The sequence below is a fragment of the Chinchilla lanigera genome, unplaced genomic scaffold (genome assembly GCF_000276665.1).
Source record: "Chinchilla lanigera isolate Chin_1 unplaced genomic scaffold, ChiLan1.0 scaffold00110, whole genome shotgun sequence".
Classification (NCBI taxonomy): Eukaryota; Metazoa; Chordata; class Mammalia; order Rodentia; family Chinchillidae; genus Chinchilla; species Chinchilla lanigera.
The window spans coordinates 6,118,069-6,139,307 of record NW_004955511.1 but is presented as its reverse complement, the minus strand read 5'-3'; the positions used below and the strand labels follow the sequence as shown (position 1 = coordinate 6,139,307).

The window sequence follows — 21,239 nt, the reverse complement described above, 5'->3', positions numbered from 1 at the left end:
TCCCTGCCTCGGCGCCGACCCCGACCCTTCTTCCGGCCCCGCCGGCCCGGGCCGCGCGCCCCCGTTACCGGGAATATGGCGGCGGCGGCGGCGAGTCCGGACTAGGCCCGAAGCGCGCGAACCGCTCTCCGCCCAGGCCCCGCCCCCTGCCAGTGGCGTCACGCGCACGGCCACTTCCGCCGCACGCAGGCACGCACAGAAGCTTCTTCCGGCTCGGGCCTCCGCCTCGTCGGGAATACCGGAAGTGGTCTGCGCCCGGTCTTCCGGTGCGGCGGAGAAATGGCGGTGGTCCCTGTGCTGCAGAAGCTGCCGCGGGTAAGGAGGTGGAGAATCTGGGGCCTACGGCGGGCAGCACCGGGGCTGGGTTCCGTCTTCCTCCGTGGTCACTGACACTGTCAGGTTCCTCGCCTGCCCTCACTTCAGGGCAAGGTCATTCCCAAGGCGAGAACAGCCCCGAGGTCGAAGCGGCTCGGTGACATCCGGCTGGGTGGTCGGCACCGGGCGGTACCAGGAGTCAGGCCGAATGCCCTCTTTCACCTCCTCTTAGGGCTCCAGAGCCTGTCGCGGTGTCTCATAGGGTTTTTGCGTCTTTATACTTTTTAAGTTGTAGTCGTTTATCATTATAAACTTCCCACTTGGTCCCTTTTTGGTTGTCTCATAATTTATTGTACATTGGCTTTTAGTTTGTCTCAAGATAGTGTTTAAATTAACTTTTGATCTCTTTTTTTTTTTTGATCTCTTTTTTTGACTTTTTGGGTTGTTCAAGAGCTTGTTAATTTCCACAAATGTGTGACTTTGCCAGTTTTTTTTCCTGCTGTTGATTTCCAGCTTTATTCCAATGTGGTTGGAAAAGATAGTTGGTACGATTTGTCGGCTTAAATTAGATAGAACTGGTGATCTGTACAGCGGAACGTTCTGTGTGCACCTGAGAAGAATGTAACATTGGTGGAACGTTCTGTGTCTTTCTGTTCGCCGCATTTGGTCCGCAGTGTTGTTCCCGTCCTGTTCCCTTGTTGGCCGCCGGCCAGGTGTTCTAACCTTTGTTGAAACTGGAGGGAGGCGGTTGAAATCCACAGTTATCTGTTGCTGTTTCTATTCTTACATTCGGTGAATGTGGTCTTCATGTATTTAGATGCTGTAATGTTACGTGTATATGTATTTATAATTGTGATGTGTTTCTGGTGATTTATTATTTATTTTATTTTATTTTTTTTATTTTTTTGGTTTTTCTCCGGTACCGGGAACCGAACTCACGACCTTGCGCTTGCCAGGCAGGCGCTTTTGCCGCTGAGCTAAATCCCCAGCCCTGTTTCTGGTGATTTAATCCTGTTATGTAATTGTCTCGTGTGATAATCTTGAATTAAATTAAATTTAAAAATCTATTTTGTTTGCTATCCCTTTGCTCTTTTGGATACGGTTTATGTGGAATATCATTTTCTGTCCTTTCATTTTCAGCCTATGTTTGTCCTTAAAGTGAGTCATGTAGACTGCAGATAGTTGGAGCTTGGTTTTGTTTTGTTTTGCTTTATGAAATTCGTTTATTCTGTTTTTTGATTGGATGGTTTAACCCACCTATATTTGCAGATGGGGAAGGAGTTACTATTGTCATTTTGTTCATTTTTTTTTCTTTTTCTATTTGCTGTAATTCCTTTTTTTCTGGTGACATGGTTTGATTCATTTTTCTCATTTTCTACAGGTATTTCTTTTGGTTAGCATGGGATTATCTTCTAACAGCTTATTTCAGGCTGTCAATTCTATGTATAAAAACTCATTCTTTTTCTCCCTTTTGTGTTATTGATGTCCCAAAGGTTTTGTTTTGTTTTGGTTTGGTTTTGGTTTTTTGTTGTTTTGTTTCTTTTTTGCACTACTGAGGATTGAACCCATGGAGCCCTGAGCTATGTCTCCAGCCCTTTTTTATTTGTATTATTTTTTAAATTTTGAGACAGGGTTTTGCTAAATTGCCAAGGCTACACTCAAACTAGCTGAGATCATAGGTGTTTGCCACCTACTTAAAAAAAAAAAAAAAAAAAGCCAAAGCGAGGCATGGTGAGGCATCCCCATAATTCCATACTCTGGGAGGCTAAGGCAGGAGAATTGCTATGAGCACAGCCTGAGAGTTTAGTAACTTAGCAAGACTCTTAAAACATTAAAAAATAAATAAGTAAATAAAAGGGCTGAGGATGTAGGTCAGTGTGAAGACCTTGGGTTCAAGCCCCAGTATGGGGGGTTACATACCACCTGCAGTATTACAGTATTTAATGGTTGTCTATATATTTGCTTTCCCAGCAAGCTTTATACCATTATGTGCTCTGTGACAGTGTAGCATCCTATCCTTTCTGCTTGAAGGGTTTCATGTTTCTCATGAGGCACATCTAGTGGGGATGAATGCTCTAGCTTCCATAGGGGGAAGGTCTTTACTTTCTATTTATGTATGTAGATAGGTAGGTATTTTTGGCACTGGTGATTTTTCTTTTCTTTTTTTTTGGGGGGGGGATCTTTTTTTTTCTGAGACAGTTTCACTGTGCAGTTCAGACTGGACTTGAACTCACTCTGTAGCCCAGGTGGGCCTCGAACTCATGGCGCTCCTCTTGCCTCAGCCTCCTAAGTGCTGGGATCACAAGCATGTGCAACCACACCCAGCTGGCAGTGAGGATTGAACCCAGGGTCTGCTCTTTTTCCAGGGTTACAGAATCTTCTAGAGGTCTTGTTAAAAATGTTTTCCAGGGGCCAATCCTAGAGGTTCTGCACCAGAATGTTTAGGGTGGGTCTCAGGAAACCAACTTTTGGTTTCATTGTTACTTCATTCCACTCATTTGCTTGGGCTGCCATACAGAATGCCATGGCATAACTTAAACAACAGAAATTTGTTCCTTACGGTTCTGGAGGCTGCAGCTGGCTGGAGATGTCAGAGGTTTGGTTTCTCCCCAGGCTCGAGCTCTCTCCTTGGCTTGTACACCGCTGCCTTGTTGTGTCTGCACAAGGTCCCCTGTTTTTTTTGTTTTTTGTTTTTTGTTTTTCTGGTACCAGGAATTGAACCCAACCTCGCGCTTGCCAGGCAGGCGCTGTGCTGCTGAGCTAAATCCCCAGCCCCTACAAGGGCCCCTGTGTAGTCACATTCTTGGTGTCTCTTTCCGAACCTTGGAAGTTTAATTAGAATGTGTGGATGTGGCCTTCCTTGAGTTCATGCTCATTGAGCTTTCTTGGGTTTGACTGTGGGTGTCCATCTCTCTCCCACAGTCTGGGAAGTTTTCAGCCATTATTTCTTTTTTTTTTTTTTTGGTTTTTCTGCGGTACTGGGAACCGAACTCACGACCTTCAGCCATTATTTCTTAACTGAGATTTCTGCCTTTGTCTGTCCTCTCTGGGACTCCCGTAATGGTTCATGTGTACTGTGAATCCCTTTTATTTTTAATCCTGCTCTTCTGCTCAGGTACTTTCAAGTGGCCTGTGTTTGAGTTTGTTTTTGTACCTCATGAAATCAGCTCTTGAGTCCCTCAAATGAATTTTTTGGTTCAGTTACTGTGTTCTTCAGCTCCAAAATTTCTGTTCACTTTTTTGTGTATTTTTTCTCTTCATTGATATTCTCATTTTATTCAAGCATCATTTTCCAGAGCTTGTTGAGCATCTTTGCGTTTACAGTGGACCCTGACTTACAACCCACATTGTATACAACTTGGGGCATGACTGAAATTTTAGGTTTAACTTGTGACCCGAAAGTCTTGAGTTACAACCCAAATGCCAGCTGCTTGTGCAGTTGTAAACAAAGACTCACCATGCCAGAAAAGTGTGTATAAGCCTCAGCCTGAGCCCAGATGTGTATTTCTTTTTTTTTTTTTGGTTTTTCTCCAGTACCGGGAACCGAACTCACGACCTTGCGCTTGCCAGGCAGGCGCTTTTGCCGCTGAGCTAAATCCCCAGCCCCAAGATGCGTATTTCTGTAGATGTAATTTCAATCAGTGCTTTATATAATGGCTACAATACCACTATCAAAATGGTCCCCCAAAAGCTAGAAAAGAAGCAAAAGGAAGGAAGGGATGGTAAAGAAAGCAGTCACAGTTGAAAAGAAGGAAATTGTGGAGAAATATGAAAGTGGTGTTCGTGTGACCAATCTTGCTAATACTTACAGCATGTCAAAATTCACCATCTTGATAGTCCTACAGAGAAGAGGTTTGCATAAGGAAGCTGGGTTGCTAAAGGTGTAAGTCACAATCAACAGTGTTAGATGAGGTATAAAGACCCTACTAGTGTGGATAAACAAAAGGCAGGTGGCAGGTTACAGCCTATCTGAAACTATAATTTGTGAAAAGCTTGGGCTATAAATGTAGATCTTACAAAGGATAGTCCATCAATGAGTGATAATGGTGAAACATTTCAGGCCGGTAAGGGAAGGTTTCACAATTTTAAAGTGAAAACGGGTTCATAGCGTAACTAGGCATGGTGAAGCAGCCAGTGCTGACAAAAGGGCTGCTGAAAATTACATATGCCCCTTCAAAATGATGACACAGAGAAGGCCAGAGATATAGCTCAGTGGCATAAGTGCCTGCCTGGCAAACACAAGGTCTTGAGTTCAATTCCTGGTACCAAAAAAAAAAAAAATGATGACACAGAGAAATGGCTTTTGCTCTCAACAAGTTTTCAACTGTGATGAAACTGGCCCTTTCTAGAAGAAAATTCCCAGGAGAACGTATATTCCTCAGGAAGAGAAGAAAATGCCAGGCCACAAGCCTATAGGCTAACCTTACTGGTATGTGCCAATGCGAGCAGTAACCCCAAGATAAAGCCTCTCTTGGCTTAGCACTCTGAGATCCCTGGAGCACTGATAAAACAAAGTCATGAAGAATAGGCTAGGGGTCATGTGGAGAGCTAACGCAAAAGCCTAGGTAACAAGAGTCCTTTTGCTTGAGTGGATCAGGGAGGTTTTCAACCGTACTACTAAGAAATATCTAGAGGACGAAGATATTTCACTCAAGGTTCTCCTCGTCATGGACAATGCTCCTGTTCACCCACAAAATTTGAAAGAAGAATTGGCTGAAGAATTCCCATGGCTTGCAGTGGAGTTCCTCCCACCTAATAACAGCTCTTCTACTATAGCCCAGCAGGCTATAGCTAACTTCAAGAAGCTGTACACCAAGGAACTGTTCCTGAAGTGCTTCCAGGTGGTCTCAGATACAGATATAACCCTTAAAGAGTTCTGGAAGAAATATTACAGCATCCTTTTCTCTGTGTGGTTAATTAAGAAATCCTGGGCCAATGTCTCTCTAAGGACACTGAGATCTGCCTGGAAGAAAGTGTGGCCTAAAATTATGCAGGAGAGAGACTTTGAAGGCTATGTAGAGGAGCTTGAGTCTTCAGTTGACCGTGTGGTTGATGATATGACTATAACAGAGTCCATAGGCTTGGAGATACACAGTGGATGTTGAGGAACTGGTGGAGGAGCACTCAGAGGAGCTGTCTACAGAGGAACTTCATTGACTTCTGGATGAGCAACAGAGAATGGCAGCTGAGGGGCTTTCTGAAGAGGAGGGGGAGTATCAGCAATCAGTGCAGCGAAGTTCTTCGGAAATAAAGGAAATCCTGAAGAAATGCACAGAGCTACAAACATTTGTAGAAAAGATCCACCCATACAGAGAAAAAGCTAATCATTCCATTCGCTTGCTTAATGAGGTCATGTCACACTACAGAACAGTATTAAAGACAAGACAGAAACAGACAACCTTAGGCTGGATTTCTGAAAAGGTTGAGACCTAGTGAGCCAGGGGCAGGTCCTAAAGGGCTACAGACTCACAAGGAAAAAAGGACACAGCCAGGTTCCTGATGTTCTTGTGGAAGGGACTCTCCTTCCACACCATAACCACCTTCTATTTCCTCCTCCTTCTTGCGAGCCAGAGATGTCAGCTTGAATGGGGAGTACAGTGAAGGTGCTGTTTCTGGTAATTAGGCACATTTTATAACTTTTTGGTGAATACGCTAGGAAAATTATTGGTGTTTCGGGTAAGTTATGCACATTATACAACCCTTGTTTTATTAAGGAAAGGTAGTTAAGGGGTGCTTTGGGAGGTTTGGGACGCATTATGGGTATTTCATATGGGAAAAACAGTCTTGACTTACAACTAACTTGAGTTACAACCAACCCTCATGATTATACTGAGTTTATAAGTCAAGGGTCCACTGTTATTTTACATTTTTCATTAGGTGGTACTGTGTTGGTTACTAGGGGTTCATTTGGGTCCTTTGCTTGGCCATGTTTTCCTGGGTATTTGTGTACAAGTTTGTATTCCAAGTTTGTATTGAAATCTCTGCATATGGCCTGGTATGGTGGCACACGTTAATAATCCTAGCACTCAGGAAGCAGAGGCAGGAGGATCGCCCTGAGTTCAAGGCCAGCCTGGGCAATATAGTGAGACCCTGTCTCAAAAAACAACAAAATAAAACAAAAAATGAAATCTGCATATGAAAGAGCCCCTCTGGCCCAGCTTTGCACGCAAGGACAAACCTGTGCCACTCAGCTGGCCAGGGGCCTAGAGCTCCACCTTTCCAGTGGAGGTGCACTCTCTTGACTCCATGGCTGTCCATTTCCAATTAGATGGGTCGGGGGGCTTCTTGTTTTTCAATTAAATACTGTTGGTACATTCTAGATCTACATAACGATCATGTTCATCATAGAGAATTTGTGCCCGTACATGATATAACTTGGGTTTTTTTCTTTATTTCCCCGATTCCCCCACCCTCCCTTCAACCCCTCATTGGAGGGTGTCTTATTCCAGAGCTTGTGTCTCTTGCTCCCTCTGGCATCTCTGTGTGAGATGGAGTTTCTTTGGAGCAGGTGGCTCAGCCCTTCCTCTCTGGCCCCTCGAATGCTAGAGAATGCCAGGTCAGCCAGAGCTCAGGCACCCGCTACAGAGCGAGTGCTGTATGCGCACTGAGTCCTCCTCCTGCCAGCTGTGCTGCCCTCTCTCTGCAGTTAGGGGTCCCCGGGCTCAGCAGCAAGCTGTCTGGTTGTCTGTTGTTTTCAGTGGCCCCTGGGCCTAGAGGGTAGACTGTCAGCGCTCTTAAGATGGAAGGGACAGAAACACTAAGCCAGGGGCAAGTGAGTGCCTGTTATCCTTATCATCAGGCCCCCAGGCAGATGACCTTTCCAGTAGCACTTAGGCAGCCTAGACACCAGCCCTCAGGCAACCCCCAGCCCATGCAGAAACCAGAAGCTGGGGCCTCCCTACCACGTTAGGCTGGCGTGGGTGGGGTGGCCACAGACCCTCCAGCTCAGTGCACTGGCTCATACTCAGTGTGTGTGCAGCAGTCATCACGTCGGAGTTGATCTTCCCGTCATTGTGGAGTTTGCGTCTCCTCTGGGGGATGGAGGCTCTGGGGCTCCCACTCTGCTCCTGTGCTGCCGTCCCCCCTTCCCATCAGATCTTGATAGTCCAGGCCCTTCTAGATTGAGAGAGGAGGGACCATGCCCTCAGAACCCTTGTGGTCTAACACAAACAGTGACTGGAGTAAAAACCACGCTGTAAGACTTAGCCAGAAAAGTAGAGAAAGAAGATAGTGCTGCTGGGACAAGTCCTGGAGAGACTGGGTGAGAATGCATTTTGCAGTTCTGTTTGACTCTTTGTCCTTTCTGAGCCTTGGGTTCCTGGATTCCTGGGCTGAAAGTGAACTGTGTCAGTGTAAGCTCCTAAAACGGAATAAGGTCCGGTAGAGTCAGTGCCTCTTTAGTGTTCAGTGAATGACCCTGGTGGTGGTAGCCATTGTGACTAAAGATGTCTGTGGCTTGTTTGTTTCAGGTGCTGTCAAGGCACAGTCTCCTGTCTCCTCTAAGCAGTGTGACATCCTTCAGATGCTTCTACAGAGGTGACAGTCCAACAGATTCCCACAAAGATGTGCTTGAAATCCCTTTGCCTCCATGGCAGGAGAGGACGGATGAATCCATAGAAACCAAGCGAGCGCGCCTCCTGTATGAGAGCAGGAAGAGGGGGATGTTGGAGAACTGCATCCTCCTCAGGTGTGCGGAGAGGAGTGCTGTGTTACTGCCTGTGACCCTGGGGACGGGCTTTTCAACCTCTTTCTCTTCTTGTTTTTAGCCTCTTTGCTAAAGAACATCTGCACCACATGACGGAGAAGCAGCTGAACCTGTATGATCGCCTGATTAACGAGCCCAGTAATGACTGGGATATTTACTACTGGGCCACAGGTACCGGCCACAAAAAGCAACATACTGCAAAAATAGGGTCACAAGCTGCATCTGAAATGAAAGTGTAGGCAGTTTTGTTCTTTTATTCATGTCATAGACACTCAACCCTAACACTGTTCGAATGACACCAAAATGTGTAAAATTTGTTTACACATTAAGGTTCTTTAAGGTTGAGGTTAAGGTTTTTTGTTTATGAGACAGAATGGAAACTGACAGGCATAGTGGCTCATGCCTGTAATTCCAGCACTGGGGACGCTGAGGTAGGTGGATCTTTGTGAGTTGAGACCAGCATGGGCCACAGAGTGAGCTCAAGGCCATCCTGAACTGCATAGTAAGACCCTGTCTCAAAAAGACAAAAAAGAATAGAAACTGACTTTGCTTAACTTAAGCAAAAGGGGATTTCAGCAGAAGGGTAGGGAAAGCTTACAGATCAAATGGAAGGTTGGAGAGGAACCAGGGGAAGGGCGTGAGACTGTTCCCAGGCAGTGAAACAGTTAAGGAGAGACATCCTGCCAGCCAGCAGTCTCCATTGACACCTCGGGCCGTGAAGTTCCTGTAACTCCATAGCTGGTCAGTGTAGGTGACCACCTCGGCTCACGCACATGGGGCTAGCAGATGGCCCATGCCGGCTGTCCCCGCCAGGCTCATAGTGTTTGTCATTTTTCTTTTAATACTGAGAAGCCAGAAGGATACCCTTGTATTTCAGTTACTGGTAACTTGGGGTTTTTCCCTTTTTCCTTGAGCAGTCTGATCAGAAGTTGCTTATTTACCTTTTCAGTGAGCCAGTTTTTTTATTTCATTGTTCTCTGTTTTTCTGTTTTCAAGTCATGGATTTCTACTCTTCATTATTTCCTTTCTTCCACTGGCTTTGTTTTGCATTTCCTAGTTTCTTAAGGTAGAATTTAGTTCCTTGGTGACCACTTTTTCCATGTTAAGTATTTAATGTCATATGTTTCCCTTGAAGCACCACTAACTTCACTTTAGAAATTTTGGTGGAGGTGGGTGTGGTGGTGCATGCCTGTAATCCCAGCGCTTGGGAGGCTGAGACAGGAGGATCTTTGCGAGTTCAAGACCAGCCAAAAAAAAAAGAAATTTTGGTGCATTACATTCTTTTTTTTATTTTGGGGGTGGTCTTCTTGAGACAGGGTCTCGCTATGCAGTTCAGGTGGGCCTTGAGCTCACTTTGTAGCCCAGGCTGGTCTCGAACTTGCAAAGATCCTCCTGCCTCAGCCTCCCGAGTGCTGGGATTACAGGTGTGTGCCGCCACACCCACCTCAGGGCATTACATTCTTGTTTCCTTCAAATCAAAGTGTTTCCTAATTTTCCTTTTCACTTTCTCTGTGGCCTATGCATTGTTTAGAAGTATGTGGCTTAGGTTCACATACTAGGGAATTTCCTGGGATTTGCTGGGGTTGGTTTTAGACCCTGAGATGTGGGTGTCTTGATAAGGCCCTTGTGGCATGCGTGCATGTAGGTGTAGGTGCAGGTGAGCTTGGGTCTGTCCTGCTTGTGGTAACATTTCTGGGCATCTGCCATGTTCCTCTGGTTTCCCGCCTGCCCATTGTCTGTGTGGTCCTCTGCTTTCCCGCATGCTGCCCATGTGGGCTCCTGGGGAGGATCTGGGTCTGTGGCGTGGCCTGGGATCGCTGCTCCTCCTTGCTCCCAGGGTTGGGAAGTGCTGGTGAGCGCCTCCCTTGCTGTTGTGTCCTGCCTTCTCCGTCGCTGGCGGCCTCTGCATCCTGGGCTCAGTGGTGACTGAACTGGTGCGCTCGAGGTCTCCATGCTTGGCACTGCCAGCACCAGAGCCCTCTGAGCTGGCTGCCATGGCTGTCTCTCCCTGTGGGTGTCTGAGGAGAAGGCTGCGGCCCCTGCTCCTGCGGACACAGTGTCTCTTCTGTACCAGTTTTTCCAGTGTTCTTTCAGCACTGGTAGTGCTCTGTTACTGTGACGGACAGCAGAGATAATTGGCCTCTAAAGAGAAAAAAGCTTTTTTTTAAAGTTTATAAGACAGGCCCTTGCCGTGTTGCCCAGGCTGGCCCTGAGTTGCTGTGCTAAAATGATCCTCCAGCCTCAGCCTCGTGAGTAGCTAGGGCTGCAGATACGAGTCAGCTGATTTAGAAAGGGCCTGTTTGTCTTACAGTTCCAGAGGTCCCAGTCCGTGACTAGGTGGCCCCATTGCCCGAGCCTGTGTGGGCAGCATGCAGTGGTTGGTGCCTCGCCCTCCCCTTCGTAGACACCTCGGACAACTCCAGCCCCTTAGGCCTCCCCTCCAGGAGCCCCAGACTGCTGCAGGCCAAGCCTTTTGAGCATGCTCAGTGCCTGCGGGGCCAGTGCCTCCAGCTTTGTGTGTCGGGCGCATTCTCAGCCTTGTCCCTTCGGCCTTGTTGGCGAGGTTCCTTCTGGAATTCCAAGTGCACTTAGCGTAGTTGGCCATTGCAGGGCGTTTGGCAGCCTGCACTGGGTGGCTCCTCTTGCCCCATCTTCCCAGACTCCACCGTTGCTTACGACAGACCCCGTGTGAGCCCGTTGAAGCTGTCCTGCGTTTCCACTGATGTGCTTTCATTTTTCACAGGTCTGTTCGGCTTCCTGCACTTCTAGCCCCCTGCTGGGATTCCTCACCTGCTCACAGTCCCGTTTCCTCTCCGTTTGCGCTATAGTGGGGGTCCCGGTGACCCTCAGCCCCGCCTGGTAGCTCTCACAGGAATCACCCCTGACTCCGCTGCTCTTGCTGTCTCCCTAACATTCTCCTTTGCCTTCCTTCGTGTACATGGCATCGTTGTCTGCTAAGGGGTAAACGCTGGGGACTGGAGTGTTGGTACACTGAGGTGGGCACGTCTCCTAAGGCCAGTGGTGGCGAACCTTCTGGAGCTTTCAATGATGACGAATAGCTGGCTGTGGCACATGTGCCAAAGGTTCACCGCCACTGCCCTGGGCTGTTGCTCTGGGCATCCATTGGGTGGAATGAGTGGTTGAGCTCGGTTTAGATTTTGTTTTCGCCTTGGTTACCTTCAGGATGTTCCCAGCTGCTCCTGCCCACTCTAGATAGAGGCTGTGGCCTGAGGGTGATTCTGGGTGCTCCTGGTCTCCCGCACCCCTCGCCTTCCTGCATCGGAGCTTTCTGCCCTGGCTGTCTGCCTCCAGAGGCGCTCCCTGACTCTGCCGCCTCCCTCGCAGGCCCTGTGGCCCCAGCCTCGAGCTGAGCTTGCCCGGTGGCCGGCTCCCAGGGGTAGGAGAAGGTGCTTTCCCTACCCTCCTCTGGCCACAGGGCTCCCCTGTGCACCTTGAGGGACAGGACTCTTGCTCTGGCCCGGTGGCCTGAGACCGTCCTGCTCCCTCCTGCTGTCCCTGCTCCGGGTCTGCCGCTCCCAGGGCCTTCGTGCTGCCCGCTTCATCAGAAGTTTGGGCTGAGACCCTGAGAGCTTGGTGTGGCATCCCAGCGCCTGCCCTGAGCCCGAGGCTGCTGCTCTGGTCTCCGCTGCTGGTGCCTTTAGTGCCTGTGTCTATGCCAGGCTCTCCAGGCTCGCGCTGGCCCTGGGGGCTGCCAGTGTCCTTCTGGTAAAGCCCTTCCTGCTTATGTTTACTAGCTCTTTGTTTCCGTCACTGACACCCAGGGCCTCTGACTGCTAGGGAAAGTAGGGCTCTCGTGTGAGGACACTTGTAGACCAGAAGGGAACCACAGTGCACCCCAAGGCCCCATGGAAGCCTGAACAGGGATGATACGAGCGCTGCCCGTTCTGTTTTCCCAGTGTCCAGCAGCTCTGCTGCACAGTACCGTGTTTGTGCCCTTCTGCTCCTTGGCCTCTTTCTTGACCTTTATGCCCTGGGACATTATGAAGTAAATTAGAACACAAGTTCTAATTACCAGAACACAAGCCCTGAGAGCGCCAGTCAGTCTGAGGAGGGAGGTGGCTCCTAAGTGACCAAGGGGCAGGTGCAGACATAGTGTGGTCCCCTGGACAGAGGGTGATTCATAACCAGGACAGAACAGGCCATGAGATTGCATCAGAACAGCCTGGGGTATAACCCTGTTTATCTCCTGAATTTTCCATGTAATATTTTCAGGCCAAGGTTGACTGCAGGGGACAGAGACCACAGATATGGAGAGAACCGTGGAGTCCAGCGCAGGGTACCATTGCCCAGCCAGGATGGGGCGGGCCTGGGTCCGCAGCGTTGCCTCCAGGCGCAGAGTTAAGGCCTCTCCTCTTGCAGCCCCACGATCTGTGTCTCTGTGGCTCTCGGCCCTGCGTCTCACATGGCTGTGGTCCTGGGCTGTTGGAACCGCTGGCAGCAGCTGTACCAGGAGCCTTGTTCGCTGTTTGCAGATGGGCAGGCTGGCCCAGCCCTGGTCCCACAGTCTGGTGGCGGGCGGGGGCAGCCGTCGTTGCCACCTGCGGCTCTCAGCAAGGCCGGTGTGCAGGTGCCCGGTTCCCACACTGCCCTGCCTGATGACGTGTGACCTTCTGTTCGCTCTTCTCTTGCAGAAGCCAAGCCAGCCCCAGAGATATTTGAAAATGAAGTCATGGCCCTGCTGAGGGACTTCGCCAAGAACAAAAACAGGGAACAGCGGCTGCGCGCCCCGGACCTGGAGTACCTCTTCGAAGAGCAGCGCTGATCTGGGCGCTGCTGCTGGCACAGGGCTCAGCTGGGGACAGGCACCACTCGTGACCCGGCCCAGCTTCCTGCTTCTCCTCAGGCACTCTGCTCCTCAGGTGGGGGACGAGAGGGGCCCCAGCTCTCAGGACAGATACCGATGTCTCTGTGCTCCCAGGTGGCACAGCAAGTGCTTCGTCTGGCTGCCTTGGCACAGGCCTGCCACAAGAGGGCACTGTGGCTCCATCCATTCATGCCCGGGTAGGGGATAGGCTTGTCTGCCCTGCTGTGGGAGGAGCCCTGCCCACCTGCACCCTTCCTCTGGGTTTGTTAAAATGAACCCCCTTCCAACCTGCTGCGTCCTTACCAGCCAACGAAGCTGACCTGGGCGCCCCCCAGGCCTGCCCAGTCAGAGACAAGGCCTGCAGAGCAGGGCCGTATAGGTGTGCGGCTTACAAGTCGTACCCATGTCGCACTTCATTTAATCACGTGCACTCTGTAAATGAAGGAGAGCTGAAGTAAAGGATCAGGAAGTTGGCAGTGTCCTGACCCTTACAGTGATTTTTTTTTGGTCTGTTCTCGTATCCCCTGTGGCCTTGGTGTTCGTGGAGGTTGGCATCGCCACAGCGTAGTCTTTCCTCCCAAGTTGCACCACAGCACACATCCCCATCTCGTCTTCATGGTGGCTGTGGTTGGCAAATAGGGATGTCTGACAGGCGGTGCGTTAGCTTGAGGTGAGCCAGTGTTCAGCGCCTCGCTCCGCTGGCCGTGCTCTCCCGAGGCGGCTTTCCCCTGACCGCAGGAGGATTGCTGGTTGCTCAGTGGCTGGGAGCATCCCGGCGGGAGAACCAAGGAGCGAGTGTGGACTTGAGTTGCACTGTTAGCTTCTGAGTCTCTTGCTAAGGAGGGACGGGAGCACAGCACCGGCCTCTGCTTGTCTCCTGCAAGCCTCGACTCTCCCAGCTTACGACATTAAACCTGTCCAAGGTCCAAAGCCCCGAAGTGAGTGCAGCTCCGACTCCCCCGGAGCTTACCACTTCTGTTGGAGACCTGGCAGGCCCTTGTGCTTGGAGGAGTGGGGGCGGAGTCACCGTCTCTGAGACGTGGCCTCTGTCCCAGGGCCGCCGAGTCCGCTCATGAGCCAGCATTGCTCTGGAAGTGAAGAGGCAGTGCGGTGCACTGGCAGCAAGCAGGGTGAGTTGACTGGCCTGGACTCGGTTTTCTCTAACCTCCGTCTCCAGCTGGGAGAAGATGGGTGCAGATAGCAGGATGATACTACAAGGCTCTCGGGTGACCCCAGCAAGTGGCTGTGCATGTGGGTTACCTGACCGTGGTCCTGGCCTGGGTCCGGGGCCTGGAACCTATGCCTGACAGGATTGCCTGAACACTGGCAGCGAGGCCACCGTGGCTGTGTGCGGGGTGGGCTTACCTGTAGGCAGAAAGCAGAGCCTGTTACACTAACCAGGTGGCAGGTGACACCTGGGAAGCACACACATCCTGGTGACCATCTGATGGAAGAGTCTCTTACTCTCACCCAAGCAAGGTGCAGGAGGGAGCCAGGCACAGGCGGGAGCTGCAGGAGACTCTGGGCCTGGGACTCCGGTGCAGTCCTCGGGGAGTGTTAGGTGGTGTGGTTGGTACGTGGCAGTGGATCTGGCTACAGACGTGCACACAACTGGCAGCAACTTACCATCCCAAGCACGTACACAGTGGACCCCAGAAGCTGAGTGCACAGTGTGGGCTCCCATTGGCGTTGATCCCTCCTTGCCCGGACTTTGCCTCGTTTAGCATAACGCCCTGCCACCATGTGGGCACCTGGCACCGGCTCTTGAAGGAGTTGTTTGCCTCTCAAACTGCTGGCTTGTATCATTTCTGAAAGTGAGGGATCTTACTAACTGAAGCTGCTCAAGTGTCAGGCCCAGGGGTGCTATGCAAAGTTTTTCCCTTTATTAGACATTAAGTAAAAGTAGGCCAGCCACTGTTCATTTCTGCAGAATTCATAAACACAGCGAGGGCCACAGTCCTCAAGGGTGTGCAAGGATGGAGCAGGACTCATTGCTCAGCCTGACAGTCCACGCTGACCTTATTGGGGCCCACGCCTGCCTCTGCCCTGCCCTGCCCTGCCAGTCTGAGTGGCCTCATGTCCCACAGGGGATGCCAGGCTGGGTCAAGAGAGGCTGCCCCTCCCCAGTGTTTCCTTCCAAGTCTTAGAAGCTGGGGCCTGGGCCTCAGCAGATTGTTCTGGGGACCATGGAGTGACACCCGGTTCTGGCCATGGACTACCTGTGGGTCAGTGCCTGGCTTCAGCCGGGGTGCACGGTCCCCAGGTGCATGTCTGTAAAGGTAAGCCATGTGGGAGGCAGCGCTGCACTGATGGAGATCCTCGCACTTAAGAGTGGGTCAGCCATGTTCCGCGCAGGCGCACTGACAGAGCTCCTTCTGCCCGGGATGGCAGAGGGGCGTGCCTCGTACAGCCACTTGTGATCCGTATCCCCCTGCTGCATGAATCCCGCCCACCCTCCTGCAGCCCCAGGGAAGCCGCCTAGGACACCAGAAAGGAGCAGGGCCAGCGCCCTCCCAGCCCCGGGAGTCGCAAGGAGCGCCCAGCGGAAAAGGCAGCAGTCCCCAGTCCAGCAGGGGCCGTCCCTGGTAATCCTTGCCTTAAGGGCAGCTGGCGTGCCCGCTCCCCAGACCTGGCACTGCCAGGAGCCGTAGTAGATTCTGTCTTTAGCCTGTCCCATGATATGACACAGCAGGAGCAAGTGGGGTGCTTGTGCACAGTCACAGGCAGGAGTGGAGGAGCTGAGTCTGGAGGCAGTTGGGGGCGTCTGAGGTCGTCTTGAAGCTGAGCCCCATCCCAGCTCTCCCACCCAGGCTTTCTCTCCCCAGATCCTGCCTGGGCCACCGGGGGCTGCTGCGAGAGTGCACACATGGCCCACTGTGGCTCCCTGGAGGACGGGCTGGGCCTTGGCAGGAGTTGTCACAGCCCCAGGGACTGCAGACCCACCTGACCGAGTGCTCCCTCCGTGTGGCTGAGCTCCCAGGCCTGGGGAAGTGGTGGGCCTGGGGGAACGGCCAGACTGTGCCCCACTGTGAAGGCCTCCTCGCCCTGTGCAAGCGGCAGGTGCCCTCCCCCAGGAGGCAGGCTGCGCCTTCACCTGCTCCTATGCTCAGCTGCCCACACAGGGTGGGAGAAGCTGCATTAGATCCGTGGTTCAGCCCAGAGGCAGCAGGAGGCTGCCGGCTTGGTCCAAGCCAAGAATGTGATGCTCAGAACTGTAATAAAGGTGCAGGATTGGCCTCCTCTGGACACCACATCCCATCTATCCTTGCACAGGAGTGGTTACTCTACGCTCTGCCCCAGCCGTGGCCAGGCCTGCCCGACAGCTCTGGGACCTCTCAGTGTCGTGTGTCCGGCCTTAGGTGGTTCATATGGGCTGTGTCCTGGTCCGTGTTGGAGAGCCAGGACCACGCAGCACCTCTCTGTCCTCACCCAAGACAGTGGCGACAACTAGTGCTGCCGCGTGCAGGGCATGCCATGGCCACTCAGCAACCCCGGGGGCTGCTGGAAGGAAGCTGGACGGCCTGCCAAAGTGGCTGTGGCTGGCAGCTGAGACGTGGTATCGAAGCCTGCGCTGGCCCAAACAGCACCCCAGTCCTCTGCTGGATGTGTCTCCTAGGAGAAAGGCTTAGTGTGCTGCTTGGGTCAGCCGCTGTTTTTATGACTCAGTAATTAAATGTACAGCGTTCAAAGGAGCTGTTTGTGTCCCTCTGGCAGCAGGAAGTGCACTCCTTTGAGGACACGTGCTGCCCACATGGCCCGCTTCCTGCCAACCCACCCTTTGCTACTGCTTCACAATCGCGGTGCTCCCACCAGACCACACGACCAGCCCAAGGCAGGGTCTCGCTGTGTAACCCAGGCTGGCCTTAAACTCAAGAGTGGTCCTCCTGGTTCATCCTCCTGGGTGCTGGAATTGCAAGTATGTGCCACTGCACCCAGTTTAAGCTGAAACATTTGTACTGAATAATTTTTTTTGTTTTCTTTTCTGAGGCAGAATGCAGTTCAGGCTGGCCTTGAACTCCAGTAATCTGCTTCAGCCTCCTGAGTGCTGGGATGACAGGTGTGCAACACTATGCCTGGTTTGCACAGAATTCTGAAATGGAACGATTCTGTTACCTCTCCATCACTATGACGAGACAATTGACACGAAAAGATTTATTTTGGCTCTCAGTTTCCGAGGCTGTGCACCAGGTCGGCACAGGGGCAGAAGACACTGGGAGAAGGCAGGGCAGAGCCAGCTGCCCCCTTGTGGCCAGGAAACAGGAGAGATGGAGCCACCGCTGAGCCGCTAGTGCTCCAGGTCCTCCGGCCACCTCTCACCCAGGCGCCACCCCGCAGCACCCGGGACAGGGCCTTCACCAGGGCTCCCTGGGGGCCTTCTGCGTGCAGACCGGAACAGCAGTGGAGCCTGAGAGCGAGGTGCTCTGGGCGGGCAGCGCAGCACTCGGCAGCTGCCTGGCATTAGTCCACCCCGGCCTCCATCAGTCAGGATGGGCTTGGCTGTGCTGCACACAGCCAGACCGCGTGGCTCCACGCAGCCCCTTACTTGCAGGCACGGTGCGTCTGCTGTTCTCTCTGGCCAGCCGCTGGGCTGTCACAGGTCGTGGGCTGTGCCTGCAGAGGCCCCTGCTCTCTTCCCAGAGAGCCCCCAGGCCATGAGGGGCCCCTCCAACCACAGAAGTGGCTGGATGTGGGACACCCCCAGGGGGCTGAAATGGAAAGGCTTCCTCCCAGGCCAGAAGCAAAAGTGCTGTCCGGAGGGCAGCCGATGTGCTGGGTTTGTCACAAGCTCCTCCCTGTGGTGGAGGTGGCTGCCCTCCCTCCAGCCTGCCCACCTGCCTGCTGTGTCTTAGGATGCAAGGAGGGAGGAGGCCTGGCCCCTTCTGCAGAAGGACACCAGTCCCTCCGGGCCAGGGCTGCACCCTGGGACTCCATTTAGCTGTGGGCATCTCCTTCCAGGCTCCCGGGCGTCCCCCAGGCGAGGGCTTCCTCACAGGAGTCGGCGTTGCCTGGGGTAGCAGTTCTGACGAGAGCAGAAGGGGCGCGAGAGCCCTCAGCATTGTGCAGTTCGGTGCACATCCTAGAAGTGATGCTGCTCACGGCCACGCACCCCTTGCTGGGCGGAGCTGGGCAGGTGTCCACCGAGGGAGCCAGGAGGCACAGGGTCATCTGCACCTAGATGGGAGTCAGACCTCGGGTGACACATAGACATCCACCAGGGTGGCATGGGCCTGGGCCTGGTGCCACACTCATGCACTTTTGTGGACACTCATAGCCAAGCAATGGGACCCAATGGTGCCAGCTCTGACATGTGGCCGTCTGCAGGTGTCCTCACGTCATTGGGCCTTGGAGTCTACATCTGCAGGATGAGGCTCTTCTGGCCGTGTGCTCTGCTCCTGTGACCTGTGACCCGTGACCCGCGATCCAGCCCGTGGGGGGAGCGCGAGGACTAGGAGCCAGCCCAGCCCTGCTTTCAGTCTCGCTCTGTGGCCTGACATGGGCGTGCACGTGTGTGTGCGTGCGTGCGTCACCTGTGTGTGGGTGTGTGCACATTTGTGTATGAAGCACTTCCCTGCGTCAGGCCCTGTGCCAAGGCAGTCCGTTCTGCAGGATCATCCCAGAATGGAGCCGCTCAAGTGCAGGGTGAGCAGAGACTGTCCCAGTGCCAGGGCAGAGATACGCTGGGTCCGGCCTCCCCTGCTCGCACAGTGCCTGGTGTGGTCAGAGCCCAGCGAAGGCAGCAATGGAGGCAGAGGCGCTCTCTGGAGGCAGCCCCGGCACAAGGCCATTGATACCCATCTCTAGTGGAGGTTGTTTACGAGCCTCAACAAGGCACGGGAAAGTGTTCTACAAGGTTTCTTCCTTGGTTTTTTGAAGTACTAAAGATGGAACCCAGGGTCTTTGCCGTGAGCGACATCTCTACTCTCTTTTCATTAATTACTTTCTCTAAGTTGTATAGGCTAGGCTTGACCTGGCGAACTTCCTGCCTCAGCCTCCCAGGCTGGGATGATAGGTGTGCACCTCTGTGCCCAGCTACAAGGTCCCTTTGATACGGGCCATGTTTTCTGGTTGTCTTCTTTCCTCCTGCATGGGACAAGGCAGCTGTCTTCCTACTAGGAAGGGGCTGTGTTGGTCAGGTGGGGTCAGACCGCGGTGAGAAATCAGTCCTCTGTCTCCATGATAAGGTGACACTTTGGGAAACAGCTGAATCTTCAGGAAAAACGTGTTGCTGTACAGGTGCAATGTGCCCCCCGCCCCCCGCCACCCCAAACCCAGCAGCACTGCTTCCATCACTCCTAGGAAGCAGGACCCAGGGAACAGCCAGCTGTGGCTCAGGAGCCCAGAGCAGTTCTGTGAGGCCCAGAGGAAGACCCGTGGCCTTAAGCACGGAACCATGCATCTTAGAAGCAGCTGAGGCTGCCAGGTGCCGGGGCAGCCCAGGCAGAGCCCAGCAGCTTCCCTGTGCCCTATGCCAGGGTGGAGCAGCCCTGCTCCAGCCCTTGACGCCCTATTCCTTCCCCAAGGGCCACAGGGGGCCTGGTGTGGACACAGTCCCTATGGGCAGAGCGAGGGGGCCGATGCATCTGTCTGAGGACTGTGTCCCCCGTGCATCTTGCATTGTAGGGGGAACCCGCCAGGGTTGCCCCTCCACACTCTGGGTCTTCCCGGGTGATTGGAAGGGCGGGCTATGTCTTGTCCTCACAGATGGGCAGTCCAGGAAGGGGACAGGGCCCCAACTGTCATCTCAGGATCTACTTGAGGGTCCAGGGCCTGGGAGCCATAGGGCACACCCTAAATGCTGCCAACACACCAAGCCTCCTGTGCCAACCCAGCCCCTCTCTTCAAAAGCAGCAGGACCAGGGGCCCTTAAATGAGAAAGGTCACTCCACTCTCAGTGTTAGCCGACCTCAAACCCAAGCTCCAGGAGAGGCTGAGAGGGGCGGCATCCAGGCTATGTGGCCTGTTCAGTCCCCGCAATCTTGGAGCACCTCTGGATCCGCCTGCCAGGCTCAGCAGAGGGGGCTGGGGCATGGCTGCCCAGGCTGACACAGTGCCTGACCCTGTGCCCTGGAGGAATGAACGCAGTGAGACTGGATGTGCTGGAGCTTCAGGCAGAGCCTGGCTCTTAAGACTCCTGAGCGAACCCAGTGTTTCCTTGTCCTCAGAAACTGCTGCTTGGATGCCTCCGGAGACAGGGAACTCGGTTCTCCCCTGTTAGGTGGCTGATGAGTCGGGACACTTTGCTGTGTCCAATTGAGGGAGTTGATCTGTCTCTTCCTGATGGAGCTGGGCTCTGCTGCTGTAGCCAGCGCTGTCATGTGCTCTTGTCTGTCCTCCTTGGGGGCTGCAGCTGTGCAGCCAGAGTGCAGGTCAGCTGCTGCTTGGGACTCCCTAGCATAAGGGGCACCGTGGCCGTCGGCCCCAGGTCTGATCCCGGAGAGGGCCTCTCGCCGAGTCCCAGGCTTGTCCCAGCCTCTCCAAGCAGCACGTCTGTGGCTCTGTGGGAGTGACCATCACCGGGTTGGACAGGTCTAGGATGAGAAGGGGGCACCTTCTGCCTGGGGCACTGGGAACCCTGGGTGTTAGAGTTCCGCCACAGTCCTGGCACCACAGAGAGACTTGCCCTGCAAAGGTGGCGCCAGGACTTAGGTCTGAGCTGGGTGTGGGTTCTGCTCCACCCTCCTGCCTGTGGAGCTTGGGCAGCTTCCTCCAGGTAAGGTGACCACAGTAGCAGCCGTCCCCACCTTGAGAGCTGGGCACACAGTGGCTGTGGCCAGCACTGGGCACAAAGGGGCACTTTACACAGGGGGGCACTGCACACAGGAGTCTTAGTTCCAAGCTCTGCCTTAGGTGCCCAATGCTCGCCTTAGATTCAGACCTACCAGGGAGGGCGGTGAGGAGGGGTGGATCCTGGCGTGCCAGGCGCTGGGGGTGGCAAGGTCAGGGTAGGGGCAGGGGGCAAGGACACACCAATTCCACAGTGCTGAGCACAGGGCCCGCCCCGCACACACTTTCAGAGCACATGGCGACGCATGATGAGTGGGGAAGGGCGCCTGAGTGACGCCTGCATGGAGGCAACCAGGCTCTGCTCCCATGGCGCCGGGCCTGACCCCCATTCTGGACAGCGGGAGAAGGATGTGGGGGGTCTGAGGTGCTCACAGCTGGGGGATCCAGGCTACCTGTCCTGGATATGCTTGGGGAGCCCCCAGCCTGTTAGGAGTGCAGCGACAGCAGCACTGCCATTGCATGCCATGCCACTGGGTGGCACCACACCGCCAAGAACCACATTCTTCGCCAGCTTGCAGGCCCAGTTGCGAAGGGACAACTGGAACCCTTCCTCTCGGCCTCCCGCCTGGTGCACCCTGCAGCTGGCCCTTGGCAGGCCTGTGTTGCAGA

General features: G+C 53.4%; 2 protein-coding genes across 3 annotated transcripts in view; one reads left to right on the top strand and one right to left on the bottom strand.

Moving 5' to 3' along the window:
* Cpsf7 (cleavage and polyadenylation specific factor 7, 59kDa) overlaps nt 1-190 on the bottom strand; it is a 22,013-nt gene extending 21,823 nt beyond the window's left edge. The window contains exon 1 of one of the 2 annotated variants that reach the window (XM_005408150.2): nt 69-190. The gene's annotated coding sequence lies outside the window, so the exon portion shown is untranslated. The remainder of the gene's footprint in view (nt 1-68) is intronic. The other variant, XM_005408149.2, reaches the window with a different exon arrangement.
* A 19-nt stretch (nt 191-209) lies between these two features.
* Sdhaf2 (succinate dehydrogenase complex assembly factor 2) lies at nt 210-13,342 on the top strand. The gene is made up of 4 exons (XM_005408148.1): nt 210-315; nt 7,785-8,002; nt 8,082-8,191; nt 12,673-13,342. The coding sequence occupies exons 1-4, from the start codon at nt 280-282 to the stop codon at nt 12,801-12,803; spliced, it is 495 nt and encodes a 164-aa protein (XP_005408205.1). The 5' UTR covers nt 210-279; the 3' UTR covers nt 12,804-13,342.
* The last annotated feature ends 7,897 nt before the right edge of the window (nt 13,343-21,239 follow it).